The sequence below is a fragment of the Emys orbicularis genome, chromosome 4 (assembly GCF_028017835.1).
Source record: "Emys orbicularis isolate rEmyOrb1 chromosome 4, rEmyOrb1.hap1, whole genome shotgun sequence".
Classification (NCBI taxonomy): domain Eukaryota; kingdom Metazoa; phylum Chordata; order Testudines; family Emydidae; genus Emys; species Emys orbicularis.
Window position 1 is genome coordinate 131,852,213 of NC_088686.1, and position 21,509 is coordinate 131,873,721.

General features: G+C 49.7%; 1 protein-coding gene across 1 annotated transcript in view; it reads right to left on the reverse strand.

Annotated features, from left to right (window-relative positions):
• LGR6 (leucine rich repeat containing G protein-coupled receptor 6) overlaps positions 1-21,509 on the reverse strand; it is a 212,203-nt gene that overhangs the window by 78,534 nt on the left and 112,160 nt on the right. Inside the window, exon 5 of the mRNA XM_065403144.1 lies at positions 979-1,194. Within this exon, the coding sequence (XP_065259216.1) occupies positions 979-1,194 (216 nt within the window). The remainder of the gene's footprint in view (positions 1-978; positions 1,195-21,509) is intronic.

Below are 21,509 nucleotides of genomic sequence, written 5' to 3' on the forward strand. Positions count from 1 at the left end.
GCAAGCCTGTAACTATAGCATGTACATAGAGGGGTTCTGAGCTACTTGGCAATTACACTTTAACTTACTTATCAACACCAACCAATAAACTGCCAACTAATTTGCAGATGTAAGTTTCCATTTAGAAGACAAATAACATGTAAGCCCCCAGTTAATGTAAGGGATGCTTCCCAGTATGAAATTACAAGGCATCCGTTTGCCATATAATTACAGATTGTAGAGTGTTTACTGTTTCTCAGTGCCTGTGAAATAAATGTATTCCATCTGGAGTGGAGCAGTCATTGGAAGCAGTATCATTTTCCTAGACTGTTCAATATACTGTAAATTATGTCTTTACATTCCAATTGCACAGTAAAAAGAATCTGGAAAGTACCAAGTAGGTTTAGAATTATTACAAAGCCACTGATCATTTCATCTCTCACACACACACAGTGCTGAGATCAGAACTGTTGTACGTCACCTCCCAAACCCAGAGTGGTTAGGAAAGTTTTTGGTCAAAGTTTCTTTCCAACAAAAAAAGGCTTTTTGACAAAAAACGAAAAGTTTTGAAGAAACTTTGGTAGAAATTTTCCAGTTTTTTTTTTTTAATGAAAAACCAGAAACTTTTTGGTACACATTTTCATTAAAATATGTGGGGTTTCCGTTTGCAAAACCAGAACATTTTTACACAAAACAGTTTTCAGAAAATGAAAACGTCGTGGTTTTTCATTGAAACACTGAAAAAAAATTGTGGAAAATTTAGAAAGAAAAACAATTTCAAAAATTCATATGACAAATAATTAGCATTTTTTAAATCAGCTCGATTCAAAACACTGGTTGCTACCATTTGAGCTAAAGGAGATCTCCTTTATGTGGCAGCAATAGTAGGTCTTTTATCCAGATCGTTTTGGCCTGGCCACTAGAGAGTGGCATTGCTCATTCTCACACACACATAAATACAAACAGCCTATAAATGTATAGTGAATGTCAACAGCTTACAGTACAACGAGGCTGCTGAGGTTCTGGAAGGCGTAGTCAGGAATGTGCCAGATCAGGTTGAGAGCCAGCGTCATGGCCTGCAGGGCTGGAAGGTTGTTGAGAGCTTGGACAGGGATCTCTGTCAGGGCATTATCATCCAGCCACAAGTGACGTAAGGAGGGCAGTCCCTCAAAGCTCTTCTTGGGCACCACGGAAATCAGGTTTGCATCCAGGCGTCTGGGGGAAAGAAACAGTGCAGATGAGTAAGAGGTTCACCGAGCGTTGCATGATGTGCCTGTATTGTTAGTTAAGTGGGTTTCTTGCTGCTGACTCATGAGAAATTGACAGCCCTGGAGACGGAGCTGGTCTGTAAAAAGCAATTAAAGCAAGGGGAAGCCACAGTGCAATGTTCCAAGCCCTGCCCAGGACAGGTGCTGCAACCGTGACCTAGCAGCACCTCTTATGGGACCTTGAGGGTAGTTCATTTGTGTAGCCCATTCAAACCTTTGCCCCCCCCCAAGGTTGCCAACTGCCAGTTCTGATGGTGTTTCTAACAATATAAATGGACTAAGACCCATCATCTTATTTCATATAGACTCGCCGAACAGCCGCCAGCCAGGAATGACTGAATTCCTGGGGTCCTGGATTAGATATGAATGCCTGACCCAGAAACCAAAGACAAAGAGGGAGGAAGCATCAACGGTGAGCATCCATCAGACCATATCTCAGAAGATGCTCTCTGGGTCACATGAGTTCAGGTCTTAGTCCAACTACTTTTTACAGTCATGAAAATCCAATGACTGGAGCTGGTCAGAAACTGGAAATTCTGTTCCATGAGAAATTCTGCCTTTGAAATTTGATTTTGTTCCAAATTTCCCCAGGAACAAAAATTCTGAAAGATTTCCATTCAGAATAATTCAAAGATTTTGTTTCAATAATGTCAAACTGTTTCATTTCAATAAGGTGCAAACATTTCGTTTTGATAATGTCAAAACATCATAATATAAAATGTGGAACATATGTATTATACGGAATATTATCTGTAACTATAATATAATATTAAAATTAATTTTTAATTGGATATTAAAGTCAAAACGAAATGACTCAAAATGATAAAGTCAAACCAAACCTTGTTGAAAAATGAGAAGATCAAAATGATTTGTTTCAACTTTTTCCTGTCAAAAATTTTGTTGAAATTGACATGTTCCTGTGACATGTTTAGATTCTGACAAAATCGTGTTTTCCGACAGAAAACTGTTCCGTCAAAATTCTTCCGACAAACTCTACCAACAGCAAAAATCTACCAAAAATCAGTGATATCCTCCAAGTTCACCTTAGCTGTAATGAGATTCACTCTTTTACCCATAAGAAATAAGCAGGATAGTTTAATGTGTCTTGCTGCCTAGGAACCGATATGATAAATGACTATGGACAAATTTCTGCCCTGGCTTATACCCTGTTAACACAGTTACATGGAGTATAATTCAGGGCAAAGTTTGGCACATTGTTTTTTCTTCAAGACATCAGGACACCAAAATTTACTGAAACACACGTTGTGTTTAAGAAAACCTGGTCAAAATTTTTCATCAAAACATTTTTGGACAATTACTAGCTTTTTAATCAGAACAAAAAATTTTGTGGCAATTTTGGTTTTGTTGAAAATTTCTGTTTTGGGGGGGGTGGGGAGGAGGGGCTAAACAATGGAAACGAAGAACTGTCATTTTTTTGGTACAGTGTTTTCATTTTCAGTAAGAGAAATATCATTGCTTGGTTTTTTTTGGAAACCAGATCTCTTTTACCCCATACCATACCGCTTTATTGAAACGGTTTTCAAAAGCTAATCTTTTTCACATTACATTTTCATAGAAAAAGAAATTTCACAGCGAGTTTAAAAAGACTATACATTTTTCAAAATTTCCAGGGAAAAAGAATTTACATTTTTTGCCCCCTTATAGCTTTAAGCCTTAAGAAAGGAAGAAGCTGAGACAGAGGGTGGACTATCCCTCAGAACATACGGGGAAGTACCCTGAGAGGAGGATGGTGTTGTGGTTAAAGAAATGAGCTGAGTCTCAGAAGATCTGGCTCCAAATTCCACCTCAGTCACAGACTTCCTGTGTGACCTGGGGCAGTGCCTTTGTAGAAGGAGGATGATAATCCTGATTTGACTATGTAGTTTGTAAACTCCGCGGGCCAGGGACAGCCTCTTACAGTGTGTAGACAGCTGCTACCACAACAGGATTCTGATTCCTATTGGAGTCTCTACTACTAATTTAATCGGAATGGTCCTTGTGTACGTGAGCCTTGGCTGGCAGAGTTAAGCCCAGTTCTACACACGATAACACGGTGCGTAGGGATTTCACCATCCTTTGCCTTTCGGTGGTACTGAGGGGAAACACTGATTGGCTGCTAGCTAGGGATGGTGGTGAGACAGCTACAGACGCTACCCTGCCAGGGCTGGCTCTAGCGTTTTTGCCACCCCAAGCAGCAAAAACAAAACAAAACAAAAAAAGCCGCGATCACAAGCGGCGGCAGCTCTACCGCCGCTTCATTCTACGGCGGCAGGTCCTTCGCTCCGAGAGGGAGTGACGGCCCCGCTGCCGAATTGCCACCAAACGGCCGGAGGTGCCGCCCTCCTCTTAGTTGGCCGCCCCAGGCACCTGCTTGCTACGCTGGTGCCTGGAGCCAGCCCTGTACCCTGCTGTGGGTGGAAGACAGGCACTAAATCGATACAGACAGAGTTAGCAAATGGGCCTACATTTCTGTCTTGATTAAGGAGAAGTAAGGCAGATCACTCACGCAGCAGAACCAGAGCCATCTATCCCCCAAGCTGTTCATAGTAGCAGAGCGCTTGCGTCTCAGAGCTTGGGGTCAGGTCAGCTGTCCTTTACTCCCCTGCACAGGGGCTGTGAGAGGATGTGTCTACACTGCAACTGGAAGTGTGACTGCAGCATGTCTTGAATCTAGCCAGCTCGGGTAACAACAGCAGCGGCGCTGTGGCAGCACCGGTTCGCCACGTGAGCGCTCAGGTGGCCTGCCCACGCTGAAGCCCAAGCTGCTGCAGATTCACTAGCTAGATTACAACTAGCTCAGGTATGTCTGCAGTGCTGCAATCAGACCTCTGTCTGCAGTGTAGATGTACCGTTGGCCCTGTTATACCAATATTAATACAGACCAGGTCTGACCTTAAACCCTTAAACCTCTCTGTCGTATCCACCCATATAGCCCCCAATGCCATAGGATCTGAGAAGCTCACAATCTTCGCTGTATTTGTCCTCCCAACACAGCTGGGAGGTAGGGCAGTGCTATTATCCCCATCGTATGGGGGAAACTGAGGCACAGTATCATTTTTAGGCACCACTGTGCTCCACAAAACTCCCACTGGCGACCACCTAACCCCGTAGACACCTAAAACTGCTCGGTGCTTATGTTTTTGGAGTAAAAGTAGCTTTGGTGCCTATGTTTCTGCCTCTGAGCATGCGCAGTGCACCTCAGTCTAGGTGCTGGGGCGCCTATCTCCCACCTAAGCCCCAGGGCAGTTCACAAACCGGGGAAGACAAGAGCTTGGATGCCTAGGTCACGTGTGGGGCTCAATCCAGTAGGTGTGTTCAGAGGCCGCCCCAACTCCACACCAAACAGGAGGGGGAGGAGGACCCCCTCCCTGATAACACTGGGCTGAAGATTATGGCATGCACCCTGGACCTGGGTGACTCCCAGTTCAAGTCCCTCTCTGCCAGAGGAGGGGGAAAGCATTTGAACAGGGATCAGCCACCTCCCAGGTGAGAGTGCCCTAAACCCTGCACTGAAGGTTATCAGGGTGGTCCTCCTCTTCTCCCCTACAGCTATTCTGCGTGGAGGCCTCCAAGCACCGGTAGCAGATTGACCACCTGAATGCCTATCTTCCCCCAGTGTGTGAACCACAAGAAGCGCCAGGTGCCTCCCTGCAGCCCGGACTTCGGCGCCAAGCTCAGAGCAGGGGAGGGCTTAGCACTCTCACTGGCATCTCCCATTGGCTAGCTCCCACTCCACCTCACATGTTTACTACATTCTAAGGTGCCTGCTTCTCCACCTTCATTCTATAGAGAGCCCTGGCACCTAACTTGGTTTTGTGGATCTTTATATTGTTCCTGTGGTTTTCGTCACAACACCTAAGTCTTTTTTTGTGGATCCAGGCTTGAGAGACTAAGTGACTCACCCAAGGTCACCCAGAAAGGCTGTGACACAGCAGGAGCTTGACCGGGGGTCTCTCTCTCTCTCTCAACTCCCAGGCGAGTGCCGTAAGCACTAGGACATCCTAATGTTCACGCTGAACTGCTGCAAGTTTCTCACGTAGACAAGCACACAGAGACTTGGACGGCTTCAGAAACCCGTCCTAACAAACGGATGTTTGCACAGTACATGAAAGCCTATCAGCGCCCCAGCTGAGCAGGCCAGGGGGACGCTCCATTAGCTCAGCTGGCAGGGTTGCTGTCTGTCTGCCCCAGTTCATATCTCGCTGCAGGATACAGGCAGATTTAACATCAGTGCGTAAATCTGCCGGGAGTGTCTCACAGACAGAATGCAGAGTCACAGACTTTTTAGGAGCATGGAGAACATTAAACTGCCTCTGATCTATGGAAAATAAGAACGCCACTAAAATACCATGAGCAGCGTCGTGCTGGGGCCCTGCCCGCTCTATCCTAACCCAAAACCAGGGGGGGCCTGCTGCATTTTCTCTTGCAAGGCTGGCATTGCCCCGGCAGATGGGCTGAAAGGAAGGCGGCAGTGCCCAAGGAGAACTCTGTACTGCTGCCCTTATTATGTTTGAGGATCCGGGAATGGCACAGGCAGGGCATGGAAGAGGCAGCCTCCTTGCTCCCATCTGAGACTGCACTTCCTGGCAAGGAGCTAGGTCAGGTGATGAAGCTGTCTCTTTGCAACTGCGTACATATCTGCTTCAGCTTGCGCGGAGCTGATCTCACCAGAAATGTCTAATTGGTGCCTCAAAGGCAATTGTCTCTCTTCCTATCTGAGTTTATCTTGAAAGGCTCGGTTGAGTTACCCACTCTCCCATAATAGGAAAAAAGTTCCCTGTGGTAAGAAAAGAAGGAGGTGATGTCACTGCAGCGAAACCTTTCTGATAACTTAGTAATGTCTAGGGCCCAAAGCCTCAGTGCTTTGCTCAGGCAGAGCTCCCGGATGCTTTGCTTGAGTCAGGACCTGGCCTGTTGGCTTCAGTGGGAGCTTTGAAATGAGGACTACTTAGCAAATAATGAATGAGGACCCTGGGCCATGGGTCGAGGCAGATTAAGACACCCAGCTCAGAGGCCCTCCACTCCAGCGTGGGTTCCAATCCAGGCGCATGCGTTTGCAAACCAGCTCCTGACGGTGGTGCGCATGCAAACACCCAGTCCTTTCTGGATAGCTGCAAACACTGAAGCTCCAACCGGCCAGCCAAGTGTGAGGCCAAGTCACATGGTCATGTTCTTCCTCTTGATTGGCTTAGGATACCGTACACACCTGTCTGAGTATTAAAGGCAAGTATTAGACTTCAAGGGCCCCCAGCAGAATGGGTTGGAGGAGGGCTCACTGGTCAGGGCGCTAACCTGGGACTTGGGAGACCCAGGTCCGATTCCCTGTCCCACCACAGACATTCTGGGAGCTCCTGATGCCTGCGTTGTGCAGTAATCGCGGTGGAGTGAAATTGGGCGTATTTTGGGGAAAGAGGAAAAACTGTCTTGCAGGCTTGTCCCAGAATTCTCCAGAGGCTCAGCTCAGTCTCTGCCACAGCAGTTTTGCCAGCCCACAAATCAGACCTGCAAGAGGCCCCTAGTCCTGCTTCCAGTTTCCAATCAGCTCTTGCAAACTTCCGGGCAAGGCCTGCGAGCCCCAGACACAAACACATTCTCTGCCCATTGGCTGCTGAACAGGACCCAATGGAAAAGATTGTCGGGTTCTGTTTGAACTGCAATCAGCGCTGCTCTTGGCACAGATGGCTCAGGGAAATCCTCCGCGGAAGGATGCTCAGGCAGTGAAATCAACCCCGGGCTTAAACTCCACACTCGGTGCCCTTCGTGGAAACAAAAGGGCTTTGTTATCCCAGCCACATCCACCTCCAAAACCCCTCTGGTCGGAATTGTGTAACCACGACACAAGTTGGGATGGCGGCGCAGCGAAAAGACTGCTGACACGGAACCCTGCAATCAAGTCCTTCCCCTGGGGATCTTTGGCTTCATACCTGCTGCTCAGCACAGCAAACAGCCCGGCACAGGGAGATGCTCCCTTGTAAAAGCCTCAGGAGACAGCCAGACACCGGGAGGAGTGACTCAGGAGAAGGATCAAAGAAGTGCATGGATCCCCGAGTTTCTGCAGGGAACTGCAGCATTTGTCAAACACCCGAGTTTGTCGGACAAGGAGAGAGGAACGTTTCCCTGTGATAGGAAGGAATGTGAGCTACTGACAAATGCCCAGGCTGGGTGTGGCAATATTTGACCATCGTTAACCTGTTGTGTTGTTGGGGTGGGAGTGGGGGAGCAGAGGCTTGTAGTGCTCATGAAATGTGCTGAACTGAAAGCCCATAACACTGACACCCTCCAACGCCTTGTCTCCACTAGGAGAAGGGTGTGTTCACAATGTGTTAAAATCCTATTGCAGACAAGGCAAGTTGTTGTTTTAACACATTAGCAGGTCGAGGTAAACCCTAGGCTCCCCAGCTAATGTGTTAAAATGACAATGTGCCCTGTCTACATTAGGATTTTAACACACTAGTGCACACGTGTTAGCCTGTAAGCTTGTTGGGGCTGAGTCCATCTCTGTTCAGTGGTTGTACAGCGCCTAGCACAATGGGGTCGTGTGCCATGACCGGCTTCCTAGGTGCTACAATAATAAACACCTCGGAGAATCAGGCGTAAATGTGCAAGCACAGACTCAAGGGCGGAGTGCCTTCAGCCAGGGGAAACAGGCAGACTCTCGACTCTGGTCCTTTCCCATGGGCTGATACAGGAGCTTAGGCCAGTTCTGCCTCCAGGAACCCACCTCAGAGAGGGCTGAAGTTGGAATTAAGGTTCTGGAACTACTAAAGCCTAGGGGTCAGCTGGATGTGAGTGCTGGCTTTCGCCCTGACAAAGTGACTCAGGTTGATGCTCTTTGGGACAGGGGGTGTCTCTTTGTTCTGTGTCTGTACAGCGTCCGGCGCCATGGGGACCTGGCCCATGGCTGGGGCTGCTAGGTGCTACCGTAATACACCTACTATATAATGTACAGTGCCTGGCGCCATGAGGACCTGGTCCATGGCTGGGGCTGCTAGGTACTACTGTAATACACCTACTATATAATGTACAGTGCCTGGCGCCATGAGGACCTGGTCCATGGCTGGGGCTGCTAGGTGCTACCGTAATACACCTACTATATAATGTACAGTGCCTGGCGCCATGAGGACCTGGCCCATGGCTGGGGCTGCTAGGTGCTACCATAATACACCTACTATATAATGAACAGCACCTGGTGCCATGGGGACCTGGGCCATGGCTGGGGCTGCTAGGTGCTACCGTAATATACCTACTATATAATGTACAGAACCTGGCGCCATGGGGTCCATGGCTGGGGCTCCTAAGTGCTACAGTTATGCAAATAATATACAACAATAGCAACAGGGGCCATCAGCAAAGCCCTCACTAGTTACAGGGGAGCACGGTGGTGCGTCTTCCCCAGGGGCAATGATGTGGTGACCTCCTGCTTTTGGCAGGGGGAGGGGAGTTAGAGGGTGCAGAGGTGCAGGATGTGAGGCAGCAGATGCTTTCACCTTTTCCCTGCAGAGCCAGCGCTAGCCCATTGGGGGCCCTAAGCAGGAATATTCCCCCCCCCATACTAAAACAGGCAAGTTTTTATAATAAAAAGCAAATAGGGGCCCCCTTGAGTTGCTCAGGGCCCTAAGCAATTGCTTGGTCTGCTTATGCCTAGCGCTGGCTCTGTCTCCCTGCCACCCGCAGACCAGCCAGATCGACCAAGGCAAGCGGGTGATGGCTGCAGTCGCAGCTTCTTGCCAGGAGGGGCCACTCTCTACCTTGCCTGGCAAGCAGGAGGCTGCAGGTGGGACTAGTTCAGCCCTTCGCTGCCTGGCCCCTTCCCTTCCTGGCTCAGACCAGAGCTGGGAGTGGAGCGAGGGGAACCTAGGCAGGCAGTGGGGGCTGAGCTGGCTGCAGGGGGGAGCCCCAGCTCCCTGGCCTCCTCTCTGCCCAGCTGCAGCAACCTCTCCTTCTACCCCCCCTCCAGGGGGCAGATAAATGGGGTTTGGGGGCACGGGGCCTGGGGAGGCCTGGGAGAGTGGGGTTTGGAGAGGGAGTGCCTGGGAGGAGGAAGGCCCTTGGGAAAGGAGATTGGAACCAGGGAGAAGGAGGCTCTTGGGGGAGCCTTAGAAGGGGGAGACCTTACAGAGGCTAATGAGGGGAGGCCTTGGGGATGGGAAACAGAGAAAGGGGGACAGGTGACAGAAGACTGGAGGGGAGCAAGGAGGAACCTTGGGGAGAGGGGACTGGCTGCTTACCTGCCCTGAGATGGTAGCAGCCTTTGGCCACTACTGAGCTCACACCACAAACACAAGATGGCCCAGTCCAGGACCAGCCCCCAGAGCCAGCCGCTCCCCCCTCCTTTCCAAAGGGACAGTGAAGGGCGACACAATGACCAAGTCACTCCCGCCGAGGGATCCGAGCTCAAGAGGAGCCGCCGCATCAACTGGCCTGGAGCCCGCTGTGTAGTGTTAGGTCACTGGCAGTGAGCCGGGGGCCTCTGGATGCCTTTCACTGAGATCCTAACCAGGCCCTCCTCAAGCCAGCTCCCTATACAGGATCCTAAAAGGAACAGAAGCGGCTGATTGGCTAATGGAGGTTTTGGGAATCCAGACATCTGGCACAGCTGCCCCTCTTATGACCGGCTCAGTCAGTCACTAAAGCAACGCCCAGAGGTCCCCGCCAGGATCAAGGCCCTTATTCTCTATAGGTTCTTATACCGTGCTCACCACTGTAGCGTCACAGCACTGGGTGCTGCCCAAACCCGTGATAAAGACAGCCCTGCCCCCGACACGTCCAGTGCAGCAAAAGCTGTTCTAGACATGAAACCCGTCACGGCGCGGAGGAGCCAGCCTTTACCCCCACGCTCTGGGATGGCGCGTGGCCTCGCTCCCCGCTCACATCACGCTTGCTCCATTGTCACCAGCAACGGAGCTTCTGATTTGTGCAGCAGTAACGGAGAAGAGCCCCAGGCCATCAGCCTGGGCCCTTACAAGGCACCGCACAGTGGGTCATCTCTCATATGGCTATGGCAGAGCAGGGCACAGCCCACTTCTGGACAGGGCATGCAGAGATGGCCTTTAGGCTCCCCCAGCCTGAGCCTACTCTGGGCTGGGCCAGGTCAGTCCTTCTGCAAGCAGCTTGCAGGCTGTTCTAAGTTGTGCTTGCTCCTACTAGCCCCACGGGACACAGGGACTTCCCAGTCACGCCCCTTACATCTGGGGCGACCCTCCCTTGGTCATCATAATCTACCTGTGGTGCAATGAAAAGCTGCTGCACTAGACCTGAGGACCTGGGCCAACCTATCTATGTAACACTGACATGCATGAGGAAGGATGGTCCAGTAGTTAGGACACTAGGCTAGGGCTTGGGGTCAAGTCCCTGCTCTTCCACTGGCTCCCTGTGTGACCTTGGGCAAGTCACCTAGCCTCTCTCTGCTTCCATTCTCACTGTGAACAATGGGGATAAGGGCACTGTCCTACTTCCCAAGGGTGTAGGAGGATCAATACGAGTGTGAGGTGCTCAGATACTCAGGTGATAGAGCCAGGTCAGAGGACATTGATAGGGAAAGGGACGTGGCTAGGAGTATGACTTGTTGGTTCACAGAGGCTCTCAGAATGACTGATTGGGTATCGTCCTGTTCCTCTAAACATTTTGCTTATGGGCGTCATTAGGAAAAATAAAAACCACCTTGTTTTCCTACCAGAGCAATGAGTGAGGCCCTACACCCTGCACCAGGAGGCAACGTAATCCCTCTGATACCCATCCTCTACCCCCAGGTCTGATCCAGCTCTCACCCCAGCATCAATCAGGAGGAACTTTCTGAAGTCAGTGGAGTGACACAGGTATCAAGGGAGACCAGAATCAGATCCCATTGTCTATCTAGGTTCCTCTCTTGGTACCCAACTACCACAGTGCGGGCTGCCTAGATATGACACTAGAATATAGATCACTAGTTTTATACCTGCCATCCTCAGCCCATTTTAGATGGATCCTCACTGTAGCTCATCAGGTTTGTAGGAGTGCTGACACATCTACTGTATGTAACATCTGGGACCCATCTTCCCTGTTGCACTGACACATCTACTGTATGTAACATCTGGGACCCATCATTCATCTTCTCAGTCACCAGGGGAAATGTAACAAGTCCTGGATACTCATGTGCTTAAGTGAGAGAGTTAAGGGTCACGAGTCCCCTTAATAAAGATCAATGGAAAACATATTGGGAGTTATCCTATGACTCATACTCTAGAGTGTGTGTTATTATTTATTTAGTGCCTACAGTGTTCTAGGCCCCATGCAAACAGGCAAGAAGTTATGGGCCTCTTCTGGAAGAGATTACAATCTGAGCTATGTGTCTGTGAGCTTCGGTGCTTGCAGACAGGTGCTACGGTGCTTGTCTCCTGCCATGGTCCAGATGAGAAGCAACATGAAGCTGAGTCTTTGACATGCCACCAGGCTGCTTATATTGGAAGGAAACTGCAGCCCTGGGATGGAAGATGAGGTGACATCGGGACTCAGGGGCTGAAGTCGTGGCCCGAAAGAAAACAATAGGAAAACACCAATTGACTTCAGTGGGGTCAGATTTCCGGTCTACCAGCTTAGGTACACCTTTGTAAGGTTCCAGCAGGTCTTTTGTGTGCGTGTGTGTGTGTGTGTGTGGGGGGGGGGGGGGGTTGTCTCTTTCTGTCGCATCACTGGAACAACAGCTGAATTAAGTCAAAACATGTGGCATCCTGCAGAATCCAGTATGCTTGGGAGCACTGCTGGTGAATCCCAAAGAAGTTGTGTTGGGGATGACAGAGGGTTAGACGAGATGAGGTAGCACATACCCCAGTATCATATTTTCCATCCACCCCTGCTCTTTAGTTTTAGGAATAATACAGCACACTTAATTTTTCTGCAGGCTCCTTCATGCAGTGCACCACCAGCGAGATAATCACAAGCTCATGAGAACAGGGAAATTAGAAGAGAGGAAATGACTCAAGTGCTTAAAGGGAGCGTTAAAAATGAACGGGGCAGTGCAAGTACCTGTGGTGATACCATAATTTGAGATTGTTACTTCAAGCTAAGTGAAAAATTCTTTCTACATTCTGGGCCAGATCGTCATCCGATGTAAACTGACATATCTCTGTTGACTTTAGTGGATCTACCCCAGCTGAGCATGTGGCCCAACACATTCAGTGAATACAGCCTCCATTTCTGCTGGCAGGACACGTGTGACTTACACCAATTTATTTATTTTGAAAAATTTACCAACTTGTCTTGCACCTCTTTAAAAATTCTGGGTCTTGACTGTGTACTATTCTCTGTAAGCAGCTGAGCTGAGTTAGTCAGCTAAGCCGTGTGTATTGTTTCTCTTCTCAGACTGGAGGAGCATGGGAGCACTTTACAGCACAAATAATTACATTTGCATGCAAATGCAAAATTTGGTTTCCATGAAAATTTACATGAGCTACTTTGAAGTTTGCTTCCCATAAACTTTCACATCATTGAATCTCAGTCATTCAGAGTGAGCACCAACTGGAGCTAGGAATGCCTAAGTCTTTGAGTCCTTGGTCATCCGCTCCCTACAAGAGGGTAGGATCTCACCTTCCATGGGGTTGTTCGCTTCCTGATTAAGAAAGCATCTCTTGATGGTGGCAGTCTGTCAGGACCCTAACAAGGGCAGTCACGACCAAGGGTCAGAGCAGGGTCAAACCTGAGGCTGGGAATAGCAGAGGAGTTCATAATCAGCTTCCAGACCAAGGTGGCTACTAAGGGTCAGAATTCAAGTCAGGCTCCAGGTCAAGAGGCAAAGTCCAAATCGAGGCAAAGTCCAAGCCAGGAGCAGGAATGGTTGTGACAGCTACAGAAATTCCACACTATTGCTTAAATACTTCCTGGAATGCCCTTTGGGTTTATATAGGGTGGGGAGCCAATCGGGAGCCATGAGGCTGCTGCCTGTCAGACTCCTTGAGGCAGGACTTTCCCCAGTCTGTGGACACAGAGAGTCATGGGCAATGGAGTGCTAACCAATTGCCGCATGGTGCAGTTAGCGACCTAGAAGCTCTGCAGACTTGGGTTCTAGACCTGCAGGATCATACACAATCTCACGGGCCGTTGCTCAGTCTCTAATTTTCTCTTCTTGGGGAGGATTGTTAAGACAACTTTGGTGTGACACGGCATCCTCTGATTCCCAGATCCCTTTAACTTTGACATTAGACCACTGTGTAGTGCAAAGATGGCTCTAGATTCACCAGCTGATGGTGGGGAAAGGCCAAGTGCCTGTGCTGTTTCACTTCTTTCTATCTGGGGCCTTTCGTTCCATCGCTTGAGAAATTTTGGGCCCCAGCTGCAGCAGAAGAAACCACCCTGGAGGGATCTGGTCTCTCTGAGGGGTTCCAGAGGGCTGTTCGGGGTAACTGCTCTCTTGCGGGGTTCCAGGAGGCTGTGTTCTGTCATCCCCATGTGCCCAGGGTGCATCTTAGGCCCCATGGGGAGACAGTGACGTGCCTTGGGCTATGATGACACCAGGATTCTGAGGAGAGGCAGTTCTAGGTGTTGTTTTCAGCAGACCCAGGTGGTGTAGTGTCTTTGTTTTCTTAGTATCTGGATGAGATAAGGACATGGCTGAAGCTTAACTAAGGGGAAGGGTGGTCTTGTAGGGCACTCAGGAGATATGGGTTTTCTCCTTGGTTCTATTTCAAGCCCCCAGTGTGACCAGGGTCACTTCACTTAGGGAAGGATTTCCTGTCCTGATTCCAGCACCTTGCACCTCTTGAGTAGCACAACGAAGTCAGAATGTAGCCATAGCTGTCCAGTTAGGGATTCCCCCAGCCGTGGGAACTCAGCTAGTGTAAAGCTCCTGCACCAACTGCTGGATTGAAAGTGGTTCCAAGTCTCTGGCCCTGGGCTGGAACAAAGGCCGCTACTTTGCTGCAAGATGCCTTTGCAAAGGCAAAATGTTCATTGGAATCTTGATTTGCAACTATATTCCGACATCTGTCCAGCACATGGCATGGCTCTCAAAGTGCCGTGTGAATCAGTGGCTGGCGAGTTGATTCCTCCAGCCCACGGTGGCTCCCAGACTGCTACAGGGAACAAAGCTTGACCAGTTCTCTTCCAACTACAGAGCATCAATGTGATGGAGCAGTAAGAGATCAGCAGGTCCATCATGTGCTTTGGGCAAGGGGAGCAGTTGATGCTGCTCGAGTGTCCATCGAAGAAAGGTTCAGACAAATGAAGCACCACGAAAAGACCCATGGGGTTTTTGTATGACCTTAGTAAGCTGCTGGTGGACAGGACTCTTGAACAATTGTACAGACCTTGACTGGACGCTGACACCTGGGGAACGTTCAGACATTAGTGATAAAGCCCTCTAGGTTGAATTGGACAACATCTGTCAAATTCTGCAATATGCGAAGCACTCTCCACTCCAGGTTCTCCAGTTCATTCACAAGGCAGAGCTGAAGGACACTTTTCCCGATGTGTGGGTAGCTTTGAGGATTCTGCTTATGCTGCCGGTCACAGTCGCGAGTGGTGAGTGCAGCTTTCCGAAGCTCAGGCTCATTAAAACATATCTTTGATCGACGATGGCCGACGAGAGACAGACATCGCTTGCTATTTTATGGCTTGAAAATGCCATTGGCCAGTCTTTGGATCTCTCTGACGCTGTGCTTCAGTTTGCCAGGGCAAAGGTGAGAAAAGCGACCTTTTGAACTACAGGACTAGGGTTAACATTCTAAGGCTGTCACCTACAGTAACATTATTTAATACTGGTCCACCCAATGTTGGTGCACAGTTCAATTTCTTGATGTTAATACATTTCAGTTATTCTTAAAATTAAAAAGTTTCTATATGCTTAGAGGAAACATTTTTTTTTATTTGCTTATATGTGGCATGAATAAATACAGATCCTCCTGTGCAAATGTATTGCCTTATATGACAGGGATAAATTCTGCATGCAAATTGTGCATCAAAGTCATGAAATGGGCTACAAATGCAATTAAAATATGGCATTCAAAAGTTTAACAAATGGGGGGGAGGCGCTGAAGACGCTCCTCGCCTGGGGTGCCATTTGGTCTAGGGCCTGCAGGGCCAGCTCCAGGTTTTTTGCCACGCCAAGCAAAAAAAAAAACGCCGGAGTGCTGCCGCCGAAGCAAAAAAAACCGGCGTGCTGCCCCTTGAAAAGAGCCGCCCGCAAAGGGCCGGAATGCCGCCCCTTGAGAAGTGCCGCCCCAAGCACATGCTTGGAACACTGGTGCCTAGAGCCGGCCCTGAGGGCCAGCCCTGGCTTGGAGAATTCGCCTCTCCCCATGCCCGTTCCAAGTGATTCTTCAGACTCTAGGCTGATCTCTTGTGATTAAACTCGGCCCACTGGCTTGCCCCTGGTTTTGTGCCCTTTTATGGTACAGAAGTGCTATTATGTGCTGAAAATGCCCAATGGAAAACACACATTCTCATGCAAGCAAGGAGAGGAGAATAAGCCCACAAACGCTGCCACGCTTCTCCCCAAAATCAGCTGCTGGGCTGGAGACAGGAGAGGACTTCAGAGATGAGATAGTTCTTCAGTCTTTTCCCAAAGCAGCTACTGGTGGAAGAAGAGCCTTTTGGAGGGAGGAGATCCACCTGCCAGAGCATTTGCATTTTCCAACCCAAGCATTATTTCTGTTAAGATGCGGTCCATCCTCTGAAAAACCTGAGGACCCTTGCTCTAATGGATACAGCTCAGAAGGAAAGTACTCATGGTTGCTTTGTCTGAATCCGAGTCCCTCAAGAGTCCCAGTTCCTCGGCTACTTAATAGCTTCTTCTCAACTCCCCTTCTACTGTGCTCCACAACCCCTCCTTATGGCCCATAAATCACATGAACAATACAGAGCTAGCCTTGTCACAAGATAAATTCTGCGCCAGCAGATTGTAAATTGATGTTACATTATCCCTGTTTTATAGATGCCTCTTCTACTTCCGTAGCTTTCTATCCTGTAAACGTTCAGTGGAAGTGACTTTTCTTTTTACCCATATTCCATCAAATGCGATTTACAAGGAACAATATTGCTCTTAATGGCAAGCTGTCAAATCTCAAACAAATCAAAGGTGAGAGATGAAAATGGAGAGAATTCACAGGCGCTCTTCAGGCCATGCTAATTCCAAAATGATTTTTTCCCCCTTCCATCTGTCATAAAAATGTATATGCTTATGAGAGTTTGATCAGGTGGGGGAGCGTTTTCCCCTTTGCCTACATCAAAGCCTACATACCTGAAAATTCCTAGAAGTCATTCCTTGCGTTTTAATCTCCAGCCATATATATAAAAATAATTATCTCCCCTAAGGGGCCGGGGCTGGAAGAGTATTGTGATTCCATCAGGTTCCAAAGGGTTCCTGCTAAGGATATCAGAATATAAGGGTGTCTCAGGCAGAAATTAAGAACTTGGAGGCATCTTGCTACAGGGGTCACAGCCTCCACCCCACCCCCTCATGACATGGGGTGGCCCTGCAGCACTCTGCCTCAGTTTCTCTGAGGTTTCCAAAAATAATTCACTCACTGCAAAATTCTTTAAAACAAGCTCCCTCCTCCCCGCTCCTGGGGTCTAGTTTATTTAACGTAGCCCAGCTCCCAGAGTGAGCTCCCTTTCACCCACCCTTAAGTTCAGAGTTTCACAGCCCTCCTCCTGGGACTGCATCGTTTAAGACCTGGCATCCGTGGCCTGCAAACTCAGCACTTTAGTGCAGGGTTTCACAGCCCTCTGGGGACCATGTGCTAGCTCAGCATCCCATCACAGCCTATCTGCAGCCATTCATCACCACCATTTCCCCTTTCTCCCGCAGTCTCTGGGCTAGATAAGGTAGAGACCTGATTGGGTCACATGATCTTCATTTCTCCCACCTGGGGCTGAGACCCATCTCCCTGTAAAGGGCAAGCCAGCGTATGACACACCTGTACTCCAAAGACATATATCCAGCCCCACAACCGGCAGAACAGTTTAGCATGATTCCTTCCTGCACTAAGGTTTGTCCATTGCCCTTTCTTCCTCCTTCCATACTAACCTTCTTCACCTTCAGCAGACATGATTTTCCCTGGGAGGTCGGCAAGGAAAGCTGAGTTACTTTAAATAACCCAAATGTGGGCACGTGGCAGGGCTGGAGGGTCTTTCAGAACCCCAGGCAGGCTCTGAGCATTGGTAGAGACAAAGCATGAGATGGACTATGAGGCTTGAAACAACTGGAGCCTTTCTGGTGACTTCAGTTGGACGTCAGATGGCGGCCACAGCGAGCAAGTTTTGTTAATGTGGCGGCACTTTCCCTCTGCGGGATCTATCTGGTAACATCAAGAGGAAAGACATTCAGGTGGAGTGCTAGGCTAAATGTTGTCAAGTCCAGCAGTGGCACAAGAAGCCAAGGGAGGGTAGGGAAGGGCCCTCGATGGAAAGGTTCACGGTCAAGTCTGATGCTATGCATCAGGGATAATAGGCAACAACTTTGCCTTTTCGTCTGAGATGCCCAACGCACGTCACACACAAGTAATGAAATTCCCACCCTCCCTGTGCACGTGTGTGTGAGATTATCCCTGTTTTAAAGGGAGGGGGAGGGGCATGTGAGGAGCAGAGGGGCGAAGCAACTTGCCCACGGTCCCACACAGAGTGAACGGCAGAGCTCGGCCCAGGATGGCTGGTGGTTCAGGTGCTGGCCTAGTGTAACGCCTCCTACGTGTACCTCAGCATGTTTTTGTGTTTTGACTGGGATGATGTGGCTATTAGCTAAAGCTGTGGAGCAGACTCATTAATCTCTCTCTCTCTCTCTCTTTAAGTGGTCTCGGTGCCACTAGATAGGACAGAACACCACACCCAGGAGGTGTGTGGGTTACACTAGCACCTAGAAGACCTAGGTTCAAATCCCAGCTCTGCCACCAGTTCCCTTGGCAAATCACTTTGTCTCTGTGCCTGTTCCCCAGTCCTAGGACGTAACAGGGGTGTTACGAGATGCTAGAGGGATTGGGGCTGCGTGAGTACTACTGACTGACTTGAATGGGAATTCCTTATACCCTGCCTGGGGGAAAAGTAGCTCCCAGGGGTCTTGCTTCTGAGTCCCCGTCTCCTGCACCATTAGACTGCATTGCCTGTGTAGCAGAGGGATCGTGACACCAATCCTGCCACTGTGCCAGGAGAGGGAATGCTTGAGATCCCTTCCAACCCAAAGGATTCAGAGGGGGCCAGGGATTAAAATAGCCCCTTCTCCCCTCCTTGTTCAATCTGTGATGGTATCGACCTAGTGAGGTGTATGCCCCTACCTGCTCTGGCTGGACAGAGCTCCGCATGGCTGTTAGGTCCTACCATGCGGTCCGCCACAGCAGGGCTGAACGGCAGCAGCTGCTCTGGGGGAGCCTGCCCAGTGGCGCTTCCAGGAGTGTGTGGACTCAAAACCAGACGAGGGAAGTGGCTGCGACTCCCTGGAGATTACTGGAGGAGCACTGACACCCTCCCTGGCAGCTCAAATTGCTGCAAAACTACCCAAGGCAACTCCCCCTGTGGAATCAGCCCGCTGCCTCTGAAGCGTCCTTCCCCAGTGAGGCTCTGCAGAGAAGCTACCGAAGGGCCCAGCCGTTCCCGTCACGTTCGACTATCGTTCGCGGGAGAAAAACCAAGAGTTTATCTTGATCTTTTAATCCATCGTGGCTCCCTTCCCTCTTTCCCTCACTCTCCTTCTGCAAGCCCAGTAATTATAATTTATAGCACCTGCTTGCTTTGAAACCCTTGGATTCCTTTCATCTGGCAGAGGAACAGACGCAATGCCCATCTGCTTTAGGTAAGAGCTCGCAAACCGCAGAGTCGTTAATTAGACTGACACACGACTGTTCCAGAGTACACATGGCATTCTGCTACCGCACCTATAAACCGCTGGTAACCAGACACCCTGCCAGGAGATCACAACTGGACTGGAACATTACATAAGAGGCTGGCACCTGGTCTGTTTTGTCCAGACATTGCCATCAGGTGTACGTGCTCTTCTCTCTAATCCCTCCCGTTGGGTTTCAGAATGGACCCAAAAGGCAGAGCAAGTCCCCATGAGAAGCAGCCCCTCCGGAGCAGGCAGTTGGGCCGTTTTATAAGGCTCTGGGATTTCATTTCTTTTTAAATCCAAATTCCTCTTTCCATTTGTCTGGCTACTCTTCTTCCAGGGACGTCTTTGCTGACAGCTCGCCAGAGCTCTGTAGGGTTCCTGCTCCCCGCAGCAGTAGATGATGGAGGTGATTCTAAAACCGAGCGCCTCTGGCTGAGAGTCATCAGTCGTGGCTGCAGAGTGGTGGAACCTGTAATCAGGGGTGTGCCACGGATCTCAGAACGAGGGGGGATATGGTGTCGGTGGGATGGGAGGGGCAGATGAGGTGGGGGGAACAAGGTGCATTTCCTGCTGCAAGAGACAGCTTTAAAACCACCACCCCTGCAGCAGCACCAATGCAGGATGGCTGCCGGCAGGAGGAAAAGCTGCGTCTCCATCTCCGGCACTGGTTATGACACCCGCTTCCTTAGGCCAGCTTGTCCCCATGGCATAGACAGGATCAAGCATGTCAACACCTGCTGCAAGGAAACGCCCAGCAGGGGTCGGTCATGAATTGTGCACTCCTAAATCAGAGGCAACCACAGCTGAGTGATGCACAATAAATAAAACCCAGCATTTGCTGGAGCGGGGTCCCAGCCTCCAGTTTGACTGCAGGGCTGATGTCTAGGGGAGCCAGACCCCACCCCACACACCTATCAATACCCACTAGGCGTGTCAGGCAGTCTAAGATGGGGTAACCTCTGTGCTGAGGAGCTGGAATAGTGTGAGAAGCTGGAGGTTAACGTAGGTTGGGGGCCACTTCTTACCCCTTCCTCTTCACTGCTTTGGCTGCTACATTCCTCCTGCACCCTCTTGGGGGTACTTAAAGGGTGGTATTTTCTCAAGCTCCCCACACGGCCTTGGACTAGCGGCACGCTTCTGCTAAAATGATCAGCTCTCGACGGGAGGCAGAGCGCTACAGACGCATACACAATCTGCGAGCTGGGAACACGCTGCAGACCCCAGAGGCGTGCTGCTGGCTGTTGCTACGGCCCATTGCACCAAGATTCACCTTGCCCGACTGGAAATCCTGCCGGCGTTGCTTTCCCGCTCGAGATCACTCTACATTTTGCAGGAGGGAGCTAAGTTGCCTTATCAGAACTGTCACGCTCCAAAAACGAAGAGTGCATCTAAAAACCAGGAAGAAATAGGACAATGGTGCTCCCCCAGTACAGCATGTGTAACCCACACACCTCTGGGGCATGGTGTTCTGTCCCAGCTAGTGGCACCAAGACCACTTAAAGAGAGATTGAGTTTGCTCTATACCTAGTTGGCTTTTAGTTCATGCGGCAGAGGCTCATGCCTCCAGAGATCCCAGGTTTGATCGCGCCTGCCGACGACTGCGGTTTACACATGCACAGGGCCCCCTCTGCTTTCAATCCAAATTTGGTCTGTTTCTCCCCATGCCCTCTGTTCTTATGTTTAATGGGGTCCCAAACTTAGTTGGGACCATTCGTTTCAGTTCAGTGCTGAGTCCTAAGGACACATGTTGCAAAGGAGCACTCAGGAGCATTCGTTTGAACTCCACATGGCTGGTCAATTCACCGGTGTTCATCCCTTTTGTATTTGCAACATGGCTTTTTGTTCGGGGAGCGGCTGGCCTCCAAGTGAACACCCACAAGGAAATGAGAACAAGGGAATTTATGAATGAACAAGAGTTTTCCTAACTGTTATTTGTTATTTTCCTGTTTAAACAGTTCCAGCTATCCAAACAGAGGGCAGAAACAATACCATGTGACTTAGATGACTGGTCACGAAGCATGAATCAAACTAAACAGCAAACATAGGCAGAAAATTGGTCATCCAGCCAACCCAACAAATACTTGCACAGTCACAAGAAGCCAAAATCCTGATTTCATCCAAAAAACCCAAGCAAATCAAACCCACTGTGAGGCGGGCTTGTCTCTAACCCGAATGTTCTCCAGCATTTTGGAGGAGGCTCCTGTGGATGTTTACATGCGAGTTTCCTCCCTCCGCACCCAACTCTGCTCCGATCTCACATCGGAGTCACTGCGTTGTGACTTCATAACGGCTGCCGGGGCAACAGACGGTGATGTCACTGATGCAGCCGCCTGCCCAGACTGCAGGAGATTTTTGTTCTAACACATAGAGCTGCAAGAGCGAGAAAACAAACAGCACACACTCGGTTTTTGTCCATGCTCCCCCCACACACTCAAGTTTGCTCCAGTCTGCAAGTCCCGTCAGCTTATGATGTT